The sequence below is a fragment of the Camelus bactrianus genome, chromosome 11, assembly GCF_048773025.1.
Source record: "Camelus bactrianus isolate YW-2024 breed Bactrian camel chromosome 11, ASM4877302v1, whole genome shotgun sequence".
Lineage (NCBI taxonomy): Eukaryota > Metazoa > Chordata > Mammalia > Artiodactyla > Camelidae > Camelus > Camelus bactrianus.
In genome coordinates, this window is record NC_133549.1 from 47,109,908 (window position 1) to 47,129,939 (window position 20,032).

The window sequence follows — 20,032 nt, forward strand, 5'->3', positions numbered from 1 at the left end:
TCCACTTCTATTAATAAATTTAAAACAGAAAGCTAGTTTTATAGGATGATGTTCAGCAATAACTTAATTCATAACAATTGTTTCATATAATGAAACATTTAGCTGTAAATATCTTTTTAACCTACCTCTGTCAAACCTATATGAGGTTTTCTAATAAGATTGAGTAAACAGCTACTCAAAGTTCTGGTCAGCAGCAGATTTGTAGATTTTCTAAGCATATCATCTATTTCTGTTGAGCTAAAAACAAAGGCTGATATTATTACGCTTTCCACAAGAGTACAGTTAGTTAGCTTCCTAAATAATTTAACACAATCTACTAAAGTAATTTACTCTAATCCCTTTAAATAGTTAAATAAATTATAATTATTCATATTTATAAATCACACATTTCTATTCAATTTAGTTTCACAAAAGGGATACTTTCCATAAAGTAGAATGTTCATTTATAGAATAATTCAAATGTATTCAATTAACCATTACAGTAAAACCATGGGATACCTGAAATATAACCATTCTTCAATTATGACTCCATTAATGGGATAGCCACTTTCAAAGACACTTTGTATACAACTATAGCTAAAATTACTTTTAAAATGCAAACTGATGTGAGCTCTCTAAGTATTTATTTACTACGTTTAATTTTACTATAACTAAGCTATTCACTTCCACTGAGATTTTGGAAAAAGAGTAAAAAAAATTGCCTTACACTAGTTTCAATTTGGGAGAGGGAGGAACTAACTCTGATGTTTCTTAACATTCTAAAGATTGCTAGACTAGAACTAAAAAGTGTTATTTTCTCCTAACCACTGGCCTTAAAGTTAAGTAAATAATGATTTCTTGTATATAGCTTCATTGCCAAAACAGTTAAGCTGTCCTTAGACCAAGTTCTCTCAGTCCCAGCATGATTGACATTTTAGGCCAGATAATTCTTTGTTGCAGGGCTGTCTCGTACCACTGAAGGATGTTTAGCAGCATTCCTGGTCTCCACTCCTCTCCCTGGTTGTAACAACTCAGAATGTCTTTAGACAATGTCAAATATACCCTGGGGGACAAAACTGCCCCAGTTGAGAACCACTGCCTTAAACACAATCTAAAATTCTAATTTTAGCACTCTTTTACTTTTTATTTTATTAAAACATTACTCTTAAAAATCTATTAATTACAAATATTTACTAGTTTTAAATAAATACCAATAGAGTAAGGTCTGATAAAATAGGTTAATTCTCACTACTACTCTAACGTTCTAAATTTTAATGCAGGTACTCTTCAATTTCTGTTAACTCTAATTCTGGTAGACCTGAGAATATTTCTCTCTAATTCTTCATATCTAAAATCAAGACTTTCCAGGGAATGTGTATAACACCACTAGGAATTCAGGTTTATGCAGCAGCAACAGAAAACTCTAATCTATCAATAGCGTCCCTAGAACAAGCAACGTACTCACGCTGATAAAAAGGAGGCGGTTGCCAACTCCTCTGGTTTCTTTTCTGACACACCCAAATTATGCTTAGACACCCTGTATGGCATCCTTTTCAGATGAAAAGTTATCCATGACAGATAATGTCTTTTATTGAATTCCCCTGAACTCCCTTGAACGCTGAGTCAATGCGTCTTTTTCTTCCATAAGTAAAAGCAAAGAAAACCTATCAGCACCTATGTCCTATTCGTGCCACCAAGTTTGCCCAACAATGACCAGGATCTCACCCATGAGGTTTTTATCCTGAGTAATTATTTTTTGTTAAATTCTTGTCCTTTGAGCCTATAACTACGACTCTTTCTAATTTTTAACTAACATTTCATAGTAATTAAATCTTAATATACAATAAATCTCCTAAATCAGTTTACAGCTTAACCTCTTATGAAAACTGAAAATTTCTTAAAGATCATGTTAGATCCAGATGGTTCCTCTGCAACCAAGTAATTGAGACTTTGGAGTCTCTTCATGAAGTCACTTCATTCTCTGGCTCTGCTTTTATTCACATATAAAAAGAAACCCAAACATTTTTACTGTAAGAACTCCAAAGAATCTTCTGGTTCTAAAAATCTAACTGCAATCTATGTTTAACCATAATAAAAGATTTAAATACAGAAAGTTATTTTTCTATAACTCTTCATGACAGATAAAAAAACAAAGCACCTCAGCTCAATTTTAGGTCACAGATTAAAAATTTTTTAAATAAAAATATATGTCAGAAAGCTGATAATCTATCAAAAAAGGAAAACTGATAATCTAGAAGAAATTTAGATTTAGATATTTTTAAACTAACTATGCTGTTTCTGTATTCTGAACTATTTATTACTTTCATTAACAAAACAAAAATAGTAAATGTATTTAATAAAGCTAATTTTTTAAAAATGTAAGCATAAAAATGAATAACATATAATCATAGAGAGTTAATTACTGCACTGGATATTGAACTAATAAAAATGATAAATGTTTTTATCAAAGAGAGAGAGAAAAATAGACAATCTTTTCTATTGTAGCATTAGTACTCAACATTTACTTTTTAGAATGCTAGGAGTTCATACACAAAAAGAGTCAGAACTGAAGTGGCAATTCTAGTTCTAGTCAGATTAGGGAAGCTTTAGGGAAAATTACACATAATATTATGACTAATGGCTTTTATCTTTGGTGTTACAAATGCTGTAAAAAATTGAGTAACAATTAGAGATCCACTGTCTCTCCTCTGTAAATAAAACAAAATAAAAGTTAATTCCAAACTGCTAATTTTCTATACTTTCTACAGTTTAACAATACCTAAATTAAAAAACAATCCTAGTTTTTTCAAGAATCAACATTTAGATTAGATAATAAAAAGTACTTGTTAGGGTCATACATATTACACATGCTACCAACTTAGAAAATGTTAAAGTAATCTACATTTAAAGGCAAAGATGAACGGGACTAGTATTAAAGATTCAGGATTGCAGCTTCAAGAATAATTCTAAGATATAACATTTGAGCCAAGTTGTAGGATGAACGTTAAGGAGAGACTTCTTCTTCCTCCCTTTCACTTGCATATGTTTACCTCAAAGTAAAAGATGAATGTATGCATTGTTGTTTTCAGAGATGACAAATTATAACCAGAATCTATTTGAGAATATATAAACAAATTCCAAGTTCACCCAAATGTAAGTCAAGTTTTCCCCTATCCCTTAATCGCTTCATCTAATTATTCACAAGTACTCTAATTTCAGGCTCTGAAACACTTCTGGTATATGTTCCTTCCTCTTCATCACTACTGATCCTGATTACTTCAAGTCTTTCTTCATCTCTGTCTTGAACCACTGCCTTCACCAACTGTACATGACCATTTTTTTTTATCCCCCTCCAATCTATCACCCAAATTGATGCCAGAGTAAACTTTCTTTTTTTGTTGTTTATTTTTGTTCTGGCAGGGCTGGAGGGAGTAATTAGGTTTCTTTGTTTGTTTGTTTAATGGAGGTACTGAGGACTGAACTCAGTGCTAAGCATGCACTCTACCACTGAGCTATACCCTCCCTCCCCTCGAGTAAACTTCCTAAAATATAACTCTAGTAATGCCGGTCCTTAGTCAAAAATTCTTCAATAGTTCCCCAATGTCTGCAAATAAAACATAAGCATTCCAAGCTACAGTCTCACATCTTATACTATAGTACCCCATCCTTTCCTACGTCTCATGTGCCTACCATGTGCCAGGCTACCCTCAGTGCTTTATACACACGCATTGCCTCATTTAATTCTTACAACCACCCTATGAATTATTTCTCTCATTTTACAGATGAAGAAACTGCAATTTAAACAGATTAAGAGACTTGTCCAACATCCTGCTAGTTAAGTGCAGCATCAAGACTCAAACTAAGGTCTAAGTCTGAAGCTTATGCTCTTAACTACTGCATTATACTGCCTCTGTTTTAGATTAAAACCTTAGAATGTTCAATGAAAAAAAAAAAAAAGATAGGCATAAAGTATTGGTGGCTCTCAGACCAATGGAGAGTGGAGCTCTACAGAGTAGAGCTCCACTAATGAAACTACTGCTGCAAGAGTTTGTCATTCCTTTTCAATTAAATACTCATTTGTATCTACTGTTTTTCAAATACTGAATGATACTATGTGTTTCGTGTTGTGTAATTTAGAAGACACTACCTCTAGTAAGTTATTTGATTGAGGTTAAAAGTTAACGTCTTTAAAATATATCTTTAGAAACTTAGGTATAAGAGGCTGGTAGAGTATGATGAAGCTTAAGGTAGTAGTCCTTAAACTTAGAGTGTATCAGAATCACGCAGAGAACTTCGTAAAGCCAAAGCTTCCACCCTCAGAGTTTTTAATTCAGTAGATCAGAAGTTGGATTTCTAGCAATTTCCTATGTGATGCTAATGCTGCTGGTCTGAGTACCACACTTTGGGAATCACCGGCTTGTGAGAAACACACAGTACAGCTGATGCTATGTATTAGGTATTTGTCTTCCTTTCTTTCCCTTTGCTCTTAACTCATATTCAGAACAAAAATTAGGAAATCTTTTTTTCCCCATTTAAAATATTTATTTATCTATTTATTTATTTTAATTGAAGTACAGGAAATCTTTTAAAGAATCTCAATTCACAAAAAAAGCAGTGTAAGACCTAAAATCAGGTAACTCTTTTACCCTGGCAGAACGCACATTTCTTTCTGTTTATTTATACATTGTTTAAATCCAAAATAGTGGTAGCTTACAATAAAAGATACAGATACAATAAAATAAAAATAACTGTCATTGGTCACTGTTTCAGCTTGAAAAATAAATAACTTATATCTGAACTGCCTTCATGCATTTTTATGACTTAAAAATTCAGAAAAGATTCATACTGAAGGATAATTCCTGCTATTCAGTATACAAATTCAGAAGAATGAATTTTAGAGAGGGAGACATGAAAGCCAACATCATCATTCTCTTCTCCAGAGAGTATTCCCAATTATAAATACACCATATGGCTATAATGCAGGGCCCACCAAGGTAGCCAGAACAAGGTGTGGCTTAAAGATTAATGTTCATCTAACGTTAACTTATCATTCCTGATATGCCAGATACTTTCACTGACATCAGAGTCAGAATAACAGCTCCTTTATGACAGCTCTCGAACTAATTAGCTGGGTCATTCTCGATAAATGATATAGCCTCTCTGAGTCTCTGTTTCCTTATCTGTAAAGCAGGGATAATACCACATTTCCTATCTCCATAAATGTTGGGTATTACTTTCATCATACCAGATAAATTCTCTTGCCTGTATAATCAGGTTGGCTATAGGAACCTGATTGCTGCTCTCCACTACTGATACTAAATTTGCTACAGCATTCTTTATTAATTCTTACTGATTTTGTCTGAATCCTCACTTTAAGCCTATTTGAGAAAAAAAACTATTAAAACTATTTTTCAGAAGATAATGACATAGATAAAGAAGGAATATTATTTAGCCACTGGTAACTTGAGCAATAGAAAAAAACTAAAATAAATAAATGAGATCTAAACAACAGAAGAAAAAAAGAGAAGAGATATTGGTAAAACAGATTTAACAACAAATGCAAGGTGTGAACTTTACTCAGATCCTGATACAAATATACCAACTATAAAAGAACATTTTTAGGACAATCAAGGAAATATTGATATGGGCTAGAGAACTGATACTATGGAATGTGTTAATTTTGTTAAGTGTGGTTAAATGATGAAATGTTACCGTTTTTAGAAACACATACCGAAGTAGTTAGGGAAAAAATGCTATTATTTCTGTAATTTGAATTAAAATACTTCAGCAAATAAAGTACAGAAAATGTTTATTATGGTTAAATCTAGATTCTGAGAACATATGAATTTCTTACCCTATTATCTCCATTTTTATGTATATTTGAAGATTTACATAATAAAAAGTTTAAAAATATATAGTATCAGATTTATGGCAACTTAACCCCAAATATCACTAAAATATGTAAGCCTTCCAATGAAATAGTCCATTAAAGAGCCATGGCCTGAAAATCAAGTGTTTATGTTTCACAAAAATAGCTATGATAAAGATAAATTTCTTATTAGTAAACTTACCTCCGGTGTAGGGACTCTGAAAATTTAAGGCTGGCATAAATAAATTCTTTAACTTGTATGTAAATATGAGGCACTGACTGAGACATGGGTAATTTCTTTGGGAAAGATTGCTGTTGGAAAAAAAGAAACAAAGTTGATACTGCTTTTGAAATTTTAGGAAAAGATATTCTAATCATCTAAAATGTAAAAACTAAATTGATTTCACAGTTGAATTGATAGTTAAAACTTGCATCTCAAAGTCTACTGTTGTATTTCTACATTACTTTTGAGACTTTAAAGGGAACAAAATAATTTCTGAAGAAAATAATGTGGCAATTTACCTGTTTCTTAAATCATATAATCAGACTTCTAACAAGCAAAGAAACCAGTATCTGTGTGTTCTGACAATATGTATCTCACTTAATTGTCTCTTCTTTGCAGTCATAATAATAAGAATCAGCTTGTCCATGAAAGTTATAGTCCAGCTTCATGGCTCAGTGTCATCAAATAAGTCTAAGACTCCCTTTACTCACTTGAATTGATACCAATTCAAGAAGGTATCCATCTCATTCCACAGAATACTCATAGAATACCTTACTGCAGCTTTCTAACCAGTATACCAGCAAACACTAGTATGCAACTAATGGTTTACAGTGTGCTTCTTGGTTAAATGTTTTAACAGCCAACATTCATTAGCAAATCTCAGTCTCCAAAAGGTAAACTCTCTCCAAGATTTTTACCAAAAGCCCCTTATTTACACCCTATGAAGTCTAATCTATACTTCTAACTTTACATTCTTTGCAATTTAGTTACATCATTGAAAGTACTCTCACCAGGATCACCTATGACCTCACAGGTGTTAAATCCAATGAACTTTTCACGTTACCTGACTTATCTGAAAATTCTGGCAGAGTAGGACCCTACTGCTTCTTAAATGAACTCTCCTTCCTTGGTATCCATGACCCACACTGGTTTTCCTCTTATTTCTCTACCTTCTCTATATCTCTTCCTCTAGCCATCCCTTAAGTATTGCTATTCCTTAGGGTTCCATCCTACACCTTCTTTTCTTGTCTCACATACTGTCCCGGGAAACTCACCTACTCTCAGGACTTCAATCACCATGCAAGTGCCAATATCTCCCAAATTCACAAGTCTAAGCCAAATCTTTCTCCTGAAGTCCAAATCTGTGTATCTAACTACCATTTGAACACCTCATTTGGCTGTAACATGTGAGACATTCTCAATAGAACCAAAATTGAAATTATCATCCCTTCCTTCCTTCTAAATCTGCTCCTCTTCCTATCTTAGTGAATGCCATCACCTCCAAGACAGAAACTTGGCTATCATACTTGCCCCTCCATCTTTATCATCCCTCATATGCTAATCAACTTCTGTCATTCCTTTCTCCTAAATATCTCAAATTCCATGGCCATAACGCCCATTCAGGTCACCAATCTCTTTTACCAAAATAATCGCAACAACCCCTAGCTGGTCTCTCAGCCTTACTCTTATCCAATCTATTTTCTTTACACATTAGCCAGAGGGATCTCTCTAAAGCACAAATTTGATTATGTTTTTACTGCTTAAAACCCAGTGGTGATGTATCATAGCCCTCAGGATAAAGGCTAAACTCCCTAACACTGTCTACAAGGCCTATTATAGTCTAGCCCTTTGTATTTCATCTTCATTTTTTGATCTTCATCTTTCATACTTTATCAACCTTGCACTTTGTATTACAGAATTATAGCCTTTCTGCCTGCTGCTTCCTCTATCTTGAGAAGGGCCAACTTATGTGAATTGCAACTTCCTATTTATTTTATCTACACCCCTCAGTTGAATATAACTCACTTGACAGAGAGACTAAAAAACTAGCACACAGCACAATGTCTACTCTATAGCAGGTGAATGATAAATATCTGAATCAACAAAGGTATTCTTAGGTACCTCCAGCAAAAGTAAACTTACAACTAGCTGGCAGTGAAAACAGTTGCAGAGAGAAATCTCTCTCCAAAACTGGTTGGCTTCAACCTTTCCAAATTTAGAAATTGAATTAGGAGTACTACAAAAAGCAACTAAAGAGTTGCTATTCTTTAAAATCACCTTATAATAATGTAAGGGATAACTCACCTCCAATTTATGCTCTGCAGAATAATGAACCCAATATTAACTACTTGAAAGATACATTAGCTTTAAGAATTTATTTTAATAACAGTAAAAACAATATGAACATGTTCTTATTTTAGCCAAAGGGTTCTAGTTAAATTAGCTCAGCTATCTACAAAAGAACAGATTTTTTTGTGTATATGTTGTCTTACTCCTTTCTTACTCATAATTTGCACTGAAAATAATAACTCAAGTTATTTGAGAGACATTTTATATCTTTTCTAGTTGTTTTAATTGAAAATTATACTTAAATTAGGAAAAAGTTAAATATATACACAGACAACCAAGAGATTATTACCAAATAATTTATGGGATTTCTAAGTTATCACATTTAAAATTTCTATTTGGCTTTTGCGTTAATGATAGTTCTTTTAAATGATGAGTAATATATGAACCAATGAATACAACTCCTAACAAGCTTAATACTAAGAGATACTGTACATTTTGGAAGCACTCTGTAAGCAAAGTCAAGTATCCTTTTAACTATAAACCCAACGAGAATAGTTTAGTGGAATTAGGAGGGACAATAGAGACTTTTCAGTTCAGCCTACTCATTTGACAGATGAGGCACAAATGCCCAAATACGTTAAGTCACTTGCCCATAATAAGCCACAGACAGAGCTGGCATGTGAATCCAGATCAAATCCAGTGCTCTTTATACAGATGCTATTTCCTGAACAAACTTATTACCTAGTAACCAAAACAAAACAAAACCAGGACATGAGAGTAAGAATATTCTGATAATATTTCTTGACAGGGAAACTTTAGGGTTTCAAAATAGAGAATTAAAATACTTATTCTGGTGTTTTGTGTATATTAGATACAATTAGGTATATGCAATGGCAGCGTTAGCTATAATTTAAAAGCTGTGCATTTAATTACTTTGTCCTATATTTAGTGACTATTACACATAACATGCTTAATATATGTATATAAAAATATAACATAAAAATTTATAGTCACAATTAACACAACTCACTCAGAATTCACTTGTTCATTATAAAGGGATAAAAATGTAGAAAAGGACTAAATTACAAAGAGTTGGAAAAATAATAAAAAAGAACAAGGGTGGGGAGGGTATAGCTCAGTGGCAGAACACGTGCTTAGCATGCACGAGGCCCTGGGTTCAATCCTCAGTAATACCCAAATAGGGTAAGTCACTTGCCCACAATAAGCCATGGACAGAGCTTATTTATTTATTATAATAATATAAATATTATGTAATTATTATTAATACATAAAGTGTTTATTAACAATTATTTACTATTAAATAATTATCATTTAATATACTATTAATATTATTTAATATCAATATTTAATATTAACATTTAAATACTATTAAATTATTTAATGTTAACAATTTAATATTTAATATTATATTATTTAATGTTAACATTATATTTAATATTATATTTAAAATGTAATTATTAAATTGTTATTTAATAGAAACAATTATTTAATATCAATATTTAAACATTATTAAATTAATAATTATTAGAGTAATAACAACAAACAAATCTAATTACCTCTCCTCAAAAAAAAGGAAAGAATAAAAAGAGTAAGAAAAAAATAAGAGTAAAGAGAATGAAAAAGGTGACAGTAACAGGAAATAAGATATCCTTTTCCCATGAGATCTAATTCTGCCCAGAAACACTGGATTGGCACAAGTGTGTCTATTTCTGTGTGCATACATGCACATGTGCAATCATGTATATTCCCAGATTACTCCACACAATGCTGTTCTTCCTTTTCCTATCCTGTGTTTTGTTCAGACATCTTGTCTCCAAAAATATACATTCTTACTTCTGGAAAAAATCTATAGATGGCTCTAAAGCCATGAGAGGAAGAGTATACCTGTCGTATTTCATGACAGGGATGACTCTGAAGCTGTATGCCTTCATACACCTCTCACTTAACCAAGATAAACTTTTCATACAAGTATATTTCTAGGAAAAAAGCCATAAAGTAAGATCTTCTATAGTGATAGAAATTTCAAAGAAATTCTCCTCTCTTACCCTACAGTGTTTTCCTATTCCTATAATCTACTCAACATTTAGTATATCTAATTTGGAATCCACCCAATGTTAGTAACACCTGCCTTAGGAATGTACCTAACATTTGGGACAACTGCTTCTAGTACCCCCAAGAAAGTCCCTTTTTAACCTCACCAAAATAGTAGTAGTAGCAGTAGTAACATAATCTTTAAAAGTTAACAAAGAGGGTGGCGGGTATAGCTCAGTGGGAGAGTGCATGCTTGGCATGTACAAGGTCCTGAGTTCAATCTCTAGTGCCCTTATTAAGGAGAAAAAATAAATAAAATAAAAAAATATTTTAAAAGTTAACAAAACATAATTAATTTCCTCAAGTGACACAGTAACAATAACAAAAGCCTTAAAAGAAGCTATTCTCATTTATAATGCCAGGTTAATATTATGTAGCAATAAATAGGATTAATTTATTTTTAAGAAAATTATTGAATTAAGAATTAACCTGGGAGTAGGGTATAGCTCAAGTGGTAAGAGCGCATGCTTAGCATACACAAGGTCCTGGGTTCAATCCCCAGTACCTCCTCTAAAAATAAATAAATATGTAAACTTAACTACCTCTCCCCCTAAAAAATAATAATAAATAAATAAAATTAAAAATTAAAAAAAAGTTGTAAAGAATTAAACTGTACCTTTTCAAGATCTGAATCTTGAAAGGGAAATTTACTGATGATTACTTTATATTCTTCTTCATTAACAATAGGGATGGGGCTATAATTATCTTCTTCAAAAATGTCCCTGTTAAGAAAGAAGAGAGAATTGAGAATTTAAAATTAGAAAACATATCAATAGAGTGCTATAGGACAACAGTTAAAAAAAAAGCACTATCACAAAATCATTTTTTGTCAGTTAAAGATCTAAATAGGGAAAAGTGCTTATATACCCAGAATTCTAAAAAATCAATACCAAATAAGTCTGTATCTCAAAATTAATACACAATCTCTTCTTTCCACTTGTTTGTTTTATATCCTCTCAGTACTTTAGTTTTTGTTTTCTAGTCTGGAATAATTCTCAAGATGATATAGTCTGAATGAACTCATTATCTATAACTAAAAAGAAGGCATGAGATAGAGTACACCAGTCCCATTTCTTGATAGGGAAAACTCTCAAGTTGTATGTCTTTTGCCTTCTCTTTCCAACTAGATCATAAGCTACTTGAAGATGAAAATAATGTCTTGATTTGTTTGTCTCTCATAATGTAGGTACTTGGAAAAAGATGTTTCATACTTAGCAAGGCAGAGACTTTTACTACTTATCAAATATCCATATGCTCTCCTACATAGCTGCCTTACAAACAGGCAGAGTCATAAGACTAGTTTTAGCCATTGGACTGTGAATACAAATTATATGTGTCATTCCAAGCCTAAAGCATTTATATGAGCTAACTGTGTGACCCTCCTTCCCATGGTGATAGGGGAGACCACTATGTTGAGAAGGCAGAATCACAAATGCCAACAGCCTGGATCTTGTACTAACAGACCCACTACAGACTTCTGTGCGAGTGAGAAATAAAATGCCTATGTCCATCCAGAGAGATTTGGGGCGTTTTTGTTACTGTAGCATAACTGAGCATGTCCTAATATACCTGCTGTTCAATTAACTTCCTTTTAATCAATAATTCAGTTTGATTAATATTTATTGATCTATCATGTGCTAGTCTTTGGGCTACCTATGATGAAAACTCCCCACTCTCATGAAGATAAAATCAAGATCCTTATTCTCAAACCTTGTAACAGAGACAGATATGCAAACAAATTATAATGTTTATAATGATGTGTTATACATACAATAAAAGAGGTGTAAGTTGCAGAAATAGGACAAAGGAAAGTGATTAACTTTATCCAAGTAGGTGGGGGACATCTCATGAAAAGTTTTACAGAGAAGCTATGGGCTTTAAAGGGTCTTTAAAGATGAAAAAAACACTTCTAACGAGACTATAGGAGGACTATATTTCAGAAAGATGGAACATAACATGCAAAAGCATAAGGGGTGAAAAAGTATGAATGTGGGGAGGGGTTGAGCAAAACCACAAGTAGTGCAGCACTACTAGTGTAAAGTATGCAAGGGACATGGTGTAAAATGAAGTTGGGCAGATGGACAAACTGAAGTACCCAGATTTTATCGTGTAGGCAATGGAACACCAATCATAGGTTTTAGGCAGAGGAATGTCATAGGAAGACTTTCACAGAGTGGAAGAAAAACTGGGAAAAGGACAATAATGAACACAGAGAGGCCAGTTAGAAAGACTGAATAATCTAAATAAAAAGTGATGAGGATTTGAATTAAAGCTGTATTAAGTGGAGGCAGAGAAGGAAGTGGCAGGAACAAGAGTTTTTAAGATATAGAATACATAATATTTAGAAACAAAATGAGGATTCTGAGGCAAAGTGTAATCCTGATGAATCTGTGGCTTCTAGGCAGGGCAAATGGACAAACGATCAGAGACATTTGTTTGAGGTAAGGAACACAAGAGAAGGATACGGTTTGGGCATTGGACAATGGACATCTAATTGAAAAATGGATCTGGCATCTTAATGAGAGGCTGGAAATAAAGGCATGTGCTTATAAATCATTGTGGTACATAAGTTGGTTAAAATACAGCTCTGTTCACCTAAAATATCGTGAGAGGCTTCCACTAATTCTATTTCCTTCTAAATAGTATTCTAAAATAAAGTAAAGGTTAAAAGACAAGTTACAGAGAAAGAAACTACTAGAAGATCATACCCTACTCATTTTATACAAATGTCAGGGACTCCGTTAAGATGCAAGGAGAGATACTTTAATGAATGGTACATTCATATTCTGCAAATGTTAATGTAGTCTTAAAAGTGATCTGTTTACTGAATTGAATTCTATAAACATTTATCAAGTTCCTACTATACTATACTTGCAGCTAGGCAATCAAGAATATAAATAAAACACTGATGTTCGCAATACAGCTAGAGAGACAAACAAAGTAAGACAGTAGTCAGATTATAAATTCTATCATGGACGTAGTCAAGTTTTAATTATTCAGTAGTGATGATAACTCTTACTTTTTCTTCATTTGTTAGGTTGTCAATTCACTGCTTCTATAATCTTTGAAGATATAGGTCAGGGATAAGAAAAGCTTAAATCCTGCTACTTCTTAAAAATGTAAGCAAAAAGCATGACCTAGAAGGGCACTGAAAGTAGAAGTCAAAATATATTTGAGAATTACAACTGACATGCTATCATTTGCCCTCCTCCACCATTACAATGGAAAATAATGTTAATTCTATCTCTGAATGAACCCATTAGTTTTCCAGAGAGAAAACAATACCTCATGGTTTCCTCAATCTTGAGGAGCAATCTCTTACCTATCTTAAAATAGGTAAGAGAGAATAGGTGGCTCAATACGAATCTATCAACAACTATAAAAATTTAAACACTCTTCTGAAAACAGTAAGTCAGTAACATCGATCCTATAAGTAAAGATTTTTATATACAAATATATATGATTTTATATATAAAGATATAGTATATCACCACATTACATGATAGCATATATATTACAGATTACCGCCCCTATCAATAAGCACTACTTCTGTTTCTAAAATATGATACATTAGAAATTGTTAATACTATATATGACTCATCCAAGACTGTCAATTATTCATTTGGGACAACATCTTGACAAGATCATTGCTAAGGACTATTAATACAAAAAGCTTAAATAAAGATTTAGTTAGTTGATCTTAATAGAAGTGTATCACCTTGTAAACCATTTAGGCATTTTAAAAAGATTTTTATCACAGTATTCAGAAGGTCAGCCCTCCATAGCTTTGAAAATTGATGGAGTAAATGCCAAGCTGGTGTTAAACCATTCAACATATTTTCTGTTTTAATCTCATCAAATATTATTGCCACACTACTTCTATAATGTTTTGTGTAACCCAGATGTAAGCTCTGAAGGTTAACTTTTTTAGTTAAAAGAAAGAAAAAAAGATAGGAAGGAAAGCATGAAAGGAGGCATGAAGGGAAGGAGAAATGTTTTTCAAATTTGAAAAGGAAGGAGCTGATTTCTCTTTTAATGGCATTTTAATGGCAATAAAATTATAAAGATATTAAAATACTTGGTGCCTTATAGGCAAACAAAAGTAATTTTCCTAATTAGATGCTTTAAGATTTTTAATCTAACAGTTATGTTGTTTGTAAAAATAGCACTTTCCCCAAACAAAATTTAAATGCCATAAATTTCTGTCTCTAGTGCTAAATACCTTTTAATACTTACAGCCTTATATCTAATCATTCACTGGGGCAAAACCTATAGAGATTAAAACTAAAAGTAGTAAAGTTAAAAACTGATTATAAATGGTGCAGTCACTGTGGAAAACTGTGGAAAAATGGAGGTTCCATAAAATATTGAACATACATTTACCACATAATCTGGCAATTCCACTTCTGGGTATATGTGCAAAAGAATTGAACACAGGGACCCAAACAGATAACTATACATCAGTGTTCATAGTAGCAATATTCACAGTTGCCAAAAGATTAAAACAACCCAAATATCCATAAGTGGATGAATGGATAAATAAAATGTAGTATACATAATGGAATATTATTCAGCCTTAAAAAGGAATGAAATTCTGACACGTACTAAAACATGGCCGAAACTTGAAGACATTATGCTAAGTGAAAATAGTCCAGACACACAAACACAAAAACAAATCGAGACACAAAATCAAACACTGTATGATTTTACTTATATATAGTACCGAGAGTAGTCAAATTCATAGATACAAAGTAAAATGGTGACTGCCAAGGACTAGAAAAAGAGAATGGGGAGTTATTGTTTAATTGGTACAGAGTTTCAGTTTAAGAAGATAAAAAACAGTTCTGGAGAAGGATAGCAGTGATGGTTGCCAACAATGTGAATGTACTTATTGCCACTGAACTGTACATTCATAAGAGGTTAAAATGGTAAATTTTGTTATGTATATTTTACCACAATAAAAATTATTATAAGCATTTTTAATTACTAAATGAAAAAACAATTCCTTTAGCATTTGACAAAATTTTTCATTACATTAAGGCACCATGGCTTAGACTAACCTGAAAACTCCAGCCCATTTCTTAAGCAATGTTTCATTGTATTGATCTCTTATTTCAAATAAAAGGTCAAAAAGTCGGTTCACTGGAAAACCATAACCCTAAAACGCACACAAAAAAGCAGATAAACAACTCAAACAAATAAAGATATTCATTTTTAAAAGTTCAGAATACTGGAGAATTGTTTGAAATGAACACTGTATCACACTGTATGCCATTCCAAAAAAGATACTTTCTACTAATTTGTATTAGGTAAAAAAGAGTCTAGAAAGAGTTTTATGAAGCTGGAATCATTATTCTATTTCTTCTCTCTCTTTTCAGTCTGGATTCCACTGCTAGCCTTAAAAAGTATTAGAAGTCAGAATTGAAGAAAAAGTTCAAGACTAGTGATCTAGATAACTGTGTCTTGAGAAATGGTCGCTAAATAAGATACAAGGAGAAAAGGAAATATATTCTGTCTGAAACATGCTGGCTTCCTTTTGCACTTTCAATTTAACACTGACTTTGTTATATAGGATAAAGTTACATCTTTTCATCAAACATACAGGCTAAAACTTCATTCCTTTACAACTCCAAACCCATTGAAATCTTACTCATATCAGGACTAAACATTTTTGCTCACCTCACAGAGTTGTCCCTCTTCCCCTCAAGGCTTACCTCTTCATCTTTGGTCTCAATCCTATCTCCTCCTGTAGGAACTGTCCATGGGTTACCTACTCACTCTGTTTGGTCTTTAACTTCCACTAGCTCCTTTCTCTTGGCTAAATAAACATGCTAAACTGCCTTGCATCTTTAAACCAAGAACAAAGAAAGAAAACAAAAAAACCCTCCCTCAATTTTCTGTGCCCTGCAGCTGCCTCCCTCTGTCACTCCTTTCAGAGCCAAACCTACTACATTCTAACTCCCACTCCTATTCCTTTATTGAAACTGCTCTCAACAATGTCACAGATTATCTTCTAAATATAAAATTCCATGAGCTCTCATTTGATCTTACTTCTCTTTCTTGAAACTCTTCTGCTTTAAACTCTGTAACATGACTCTCTCTCCTTGCTCTCCTTTTATCTGTGACTAACCCTTCCAGATTCCTTTTTCCTTCTATCTCCATCCTTTAATCTTTTCCGCTAGTTCTCTAGGGCAATCTCAAGTCGAAAAACTTCAAACACTACTTTTTGTGATTATTCTCAACCTGTATCTCTAGCTAGACCTCTATAAATTTCAAATATTTAATTCCAACATCTATTAGACATCTCCAGTCAGTTTCTAGTCTCCATTTCCAGTCTAGCCAACAAGCACATTAAAGTTAACTTATCTCTTTCCTTTCAAACTAAACCAAATGCTCTTCCTGTTTCCCATCCCTGCTAATAGTTAATAGTTCTATCATCAATCCAATATATTAGGAAAGAAATCTGAAAATTATTTAAGTGCCCCCAAAATAAACACATCTAATCAATCAAATTCTTTTGATTTCACTACCTTTGCAAATCTCTTTCAAATCTATCATTCTTCCCTATCATTTACTACATATCTTTCTTCCAGAAATCTTCCCAGTATCACTGCTTTATTTCAGGTCCTTAACACCTCTTGCGTAGACCACTGTAAGAGCTTCCTAAAGTGAAATTCCAACCATCTGTCTCTTTCAACTCAATCTATTGCCCAGACTCTTAAAATTATCATCCAAAAGTGCAAATCTGATCCTGTCATTCCCCTGGTTAAAAACTATAGAAGGTTTGCTTAAAGCCCCACAAGACCTGACACAATCTGGCTCAAACTACCTTGTCAGTTTCATTTCCACCATTTGCCCTTCTTTGCTTGCACTCAAATACTGCAGTTTCTAACACCAAGCAGGCCAACCAGTCTCATGCTCACCATACCATACCTCTACCCATAGTTGACACATGCTATTTTGTCTGCCATTAATGCCACTTCCTTTATATCTACTTACTGAACTCATCCTTCAAAATCCAGCTCACATTTCAACTATCTGTATAGCCTTTCCAAGCTCCTGGAATCAAGTTATTCTATCTTCTGTGAGCCAAAGCTCTTTAATATATTACTAAACTAGTATGTCTTATTATATATCTTATTTGTTTACAACTAAACTGTGAATCTCTTTAAGCCAAGAATTTTTATGTCCCTACTGTCCTACTGATTGCTATATCCATCATCCTGTATATATTTAGCTGCTAGCGCATAGTGGGTACTCAAAAAATATTAATGAATGAATAAATAAATGCTTACTTTCGATTTGTATAATAGGCAGAAAGCAGAACTATGAAAATGCTGGGGGTTTTTATTTATTTATTTTATTGTTTAGTCAGCTTTGTTTTAAATGATGAAATAAAGGCATTTTTAAAAGAAAAATTTCCCTAGGTTGGCAAAGTGCCAATTTTAAAAACTAAATATTGTGCAACATTCTTTAGTTAAAGATTAATTAGAAAAGACCCTCCCCAATTCTTTAACTAATAAGTATAACTTGAAGAGCCAGCATTTATTAATTCAGTATAAGATCCACTTAATAATCTGCCTGTCAATTTTCAGTGAAATGAAAATACTTTAGGATTTCTGAATAAGTAAGAAGGACTGGTTTGTTTTCCTCAACTTTATTTCAAAGCAGTAAGATCAGAAAGGTATATTATGCATCCATCACTGTTGCTTTTCTAACGCCTCTATTACCTGAAAATTGCCTATTACTCTTCTTTGATTCTCTGCAGAGTTCCTTGGAACTACATCAAATACTCTAGATTCAGTTGTACTCAAAATGCCAATCCAAGAAGAGTTTGTTACGGTTTTTAAAAGAGAGATAAGGAGATTGCACTAGAATATAAATCAATGCTGCTACCTATATCAAGTAAGTCTTATCAGAAAAAAAAAAAAAGCCAACTGAGCTAAAATTTGTACTTAGTGACATAGTTGATTTATATTTTGACAAGTTTCTTTTCATTATGGATCCATAACAATTTGTAGATCATTGGTCCCCAGATCATATTGTGAGCAGCAACGCTTTGAGTCATTAAGGATAGCAAACCTCTTTCAAGTTACTTAGGCCCAAAATATTAAGGCAGTCTTAAAAAAAACTTATAAAAGTTTTCTTAAAGAGAGATCAGTATTACAGGTATATTAGTCACAAAATTCATGAAAACAAAAAACCCCCCCACATTATTCTGGTATTACACTATAAGCCATTCAAATTAATAAAGATTTAAGGCAATAAAATAATTTACTAAAGGAGCTTGTGGAATCTTTTCCTTAGGTTTCTGAATAAAATAGACAACTCTTATTCTAGGATGGAAAGACTCTTGTGGTGAAACATTTCCCAAAGCATTTTATATAAAGCTCTAGATCTAAAAGATGTTCTAAGAAGAAAAGAGATTTAAGAGTCAAATATGTCGGGGAAATGCTGCATAATCACCTTTCTTTTGGAAACACATGGTATAAATTTGCTCTGAGACAGGCTTCTAGTGGAGAAATCTGTTTTACTTCACTCAGCATTTCCTAAACATATTTGACCCTATACAGAAATGTTTGTAAGTAACATCTATTATCATACTTTGGAAAGCACTGGACTATATTTCATGAAAAGTTATTCCAACCATAAAAATCCCATAAATCTAAGCATGAAAACCAAATGTAATCAATTCTTTATTATCTGTGACCAGGCAGGAGGGATAAGCTTAAAACTTTGATAATGAAAACCACATAGACACTGAGTTTTAAGATAATTTCGTTTTAATCTTATTTTAAAAACAAGAAAACAAAACTCAAAGAAGTAAAGTGATGTGCTCACAGTCACAGCAAACCTGAAATCAGGAAGGACACGAGTACATACAGCTTTCAAACTAGTGTGTGTTTTCATATATAATATCACATTTAAAACTCAAAACAATTCTGAAAACTAGTAACTAACAAACCCATTTTCACAAATGAAGATCTAAAAGAAAACTTGGAGACATACAATTAGTCAATAGCAAAGGCTGAACATAAACTTTGTGATCCCAGAGTTCATGTTCATTACCCTCAGGCAGAACTAATCTTCCAATTTCTAGTTCAGGGTTCTTTCTACTATACCATGTACATTCTTTTTTAACTGAAAAAATATTTTATCTATTCTAACAGAATGACCAATATTTTAAAAGATGATAATAGTCCCTGAGCTCTGTCCAAGCTTCCTAATCAGGAAGGAGGTGTTATGAAGAGTCCTATGTAATAGGGGAATACCAATATATTAGTAAACATTTGGTTACTACTAATTTGCTACCATTAATCCACAATAAAATAAATGAGGTGTGGTCTATATTTTGTATAGTTTTAAGTGCTCAAATAGCCATTAATTGAAAATTAGATTATCACTCACCTGCAAAGTATCTGCAAATATTACAATGAGATTCTTCAGCTCCAGAACAAGATCAGGGTCCGTGCAATAAGACTGGGAGAGTGAATGGTGAGTAGGGGTGAAAACACAAATAAACAAACAAACACACACCAGAGTCATGTGTTTAAAAACTAAGAAAGAAAACCTGAAGTTTTTCCCTTTAATTTGCTTAACTTACAATAAATTTAAAATCTTGATTGTTAGATTCACAGCTGGCTCACTCCATTCAAGAAAAAAATTCCTAAGTAAAGATGATGGGGGGAGGGTATATAGCTCAGTGGTAGAGGGTGTGCTTTGCATGCACCAGGTCCTGGGTTTAATACCCAGTACTGCCATTTAAATAAATAATTAAA

The 20,032-nt window shown here is 32.8% G+C and overlaps 1 protein-coding gene across 5 annotated transcripts in view; it reads right to left on the bottom strand.

The window, feature by feature from the left end:
- Window positions 1-20,032, bottom strand: part of EXOC6 (exocyst complex component 6) — a 181,812-nt gene that overhangs the window by 85,228 nt on the left and 76,552 nt on the right. For all 5 annotated transcript variants that reach the window (XM_074373946.1, XM_074373947.1, XM_074373949.1 and 2 more), the window contains exons 12-16: window positions 19,662-19,733; window positions 15,314-15,411; window positions 10,870-10,975; window positions 6,051-6,160; window positions 126-237 (exon numbers count right to left, since the gene is read on the bottom strand). In XM_074373946.1, coding sequence (XP_074230047.1) covers window positions 126-237; window positions 6,051-6,160; window positions 10,870-10,975; window positions 15,314-15,411; window positions 19,662-19,733 — 498 coding nt within the window. The remainder of the gene's footprint in view (window positions 1-125; window positions 238-6,050; window positions 6,161-10,869; window positions 10,976-15,313; window positions 15,412-19,661; window positions 19,734-20,032) is intronic.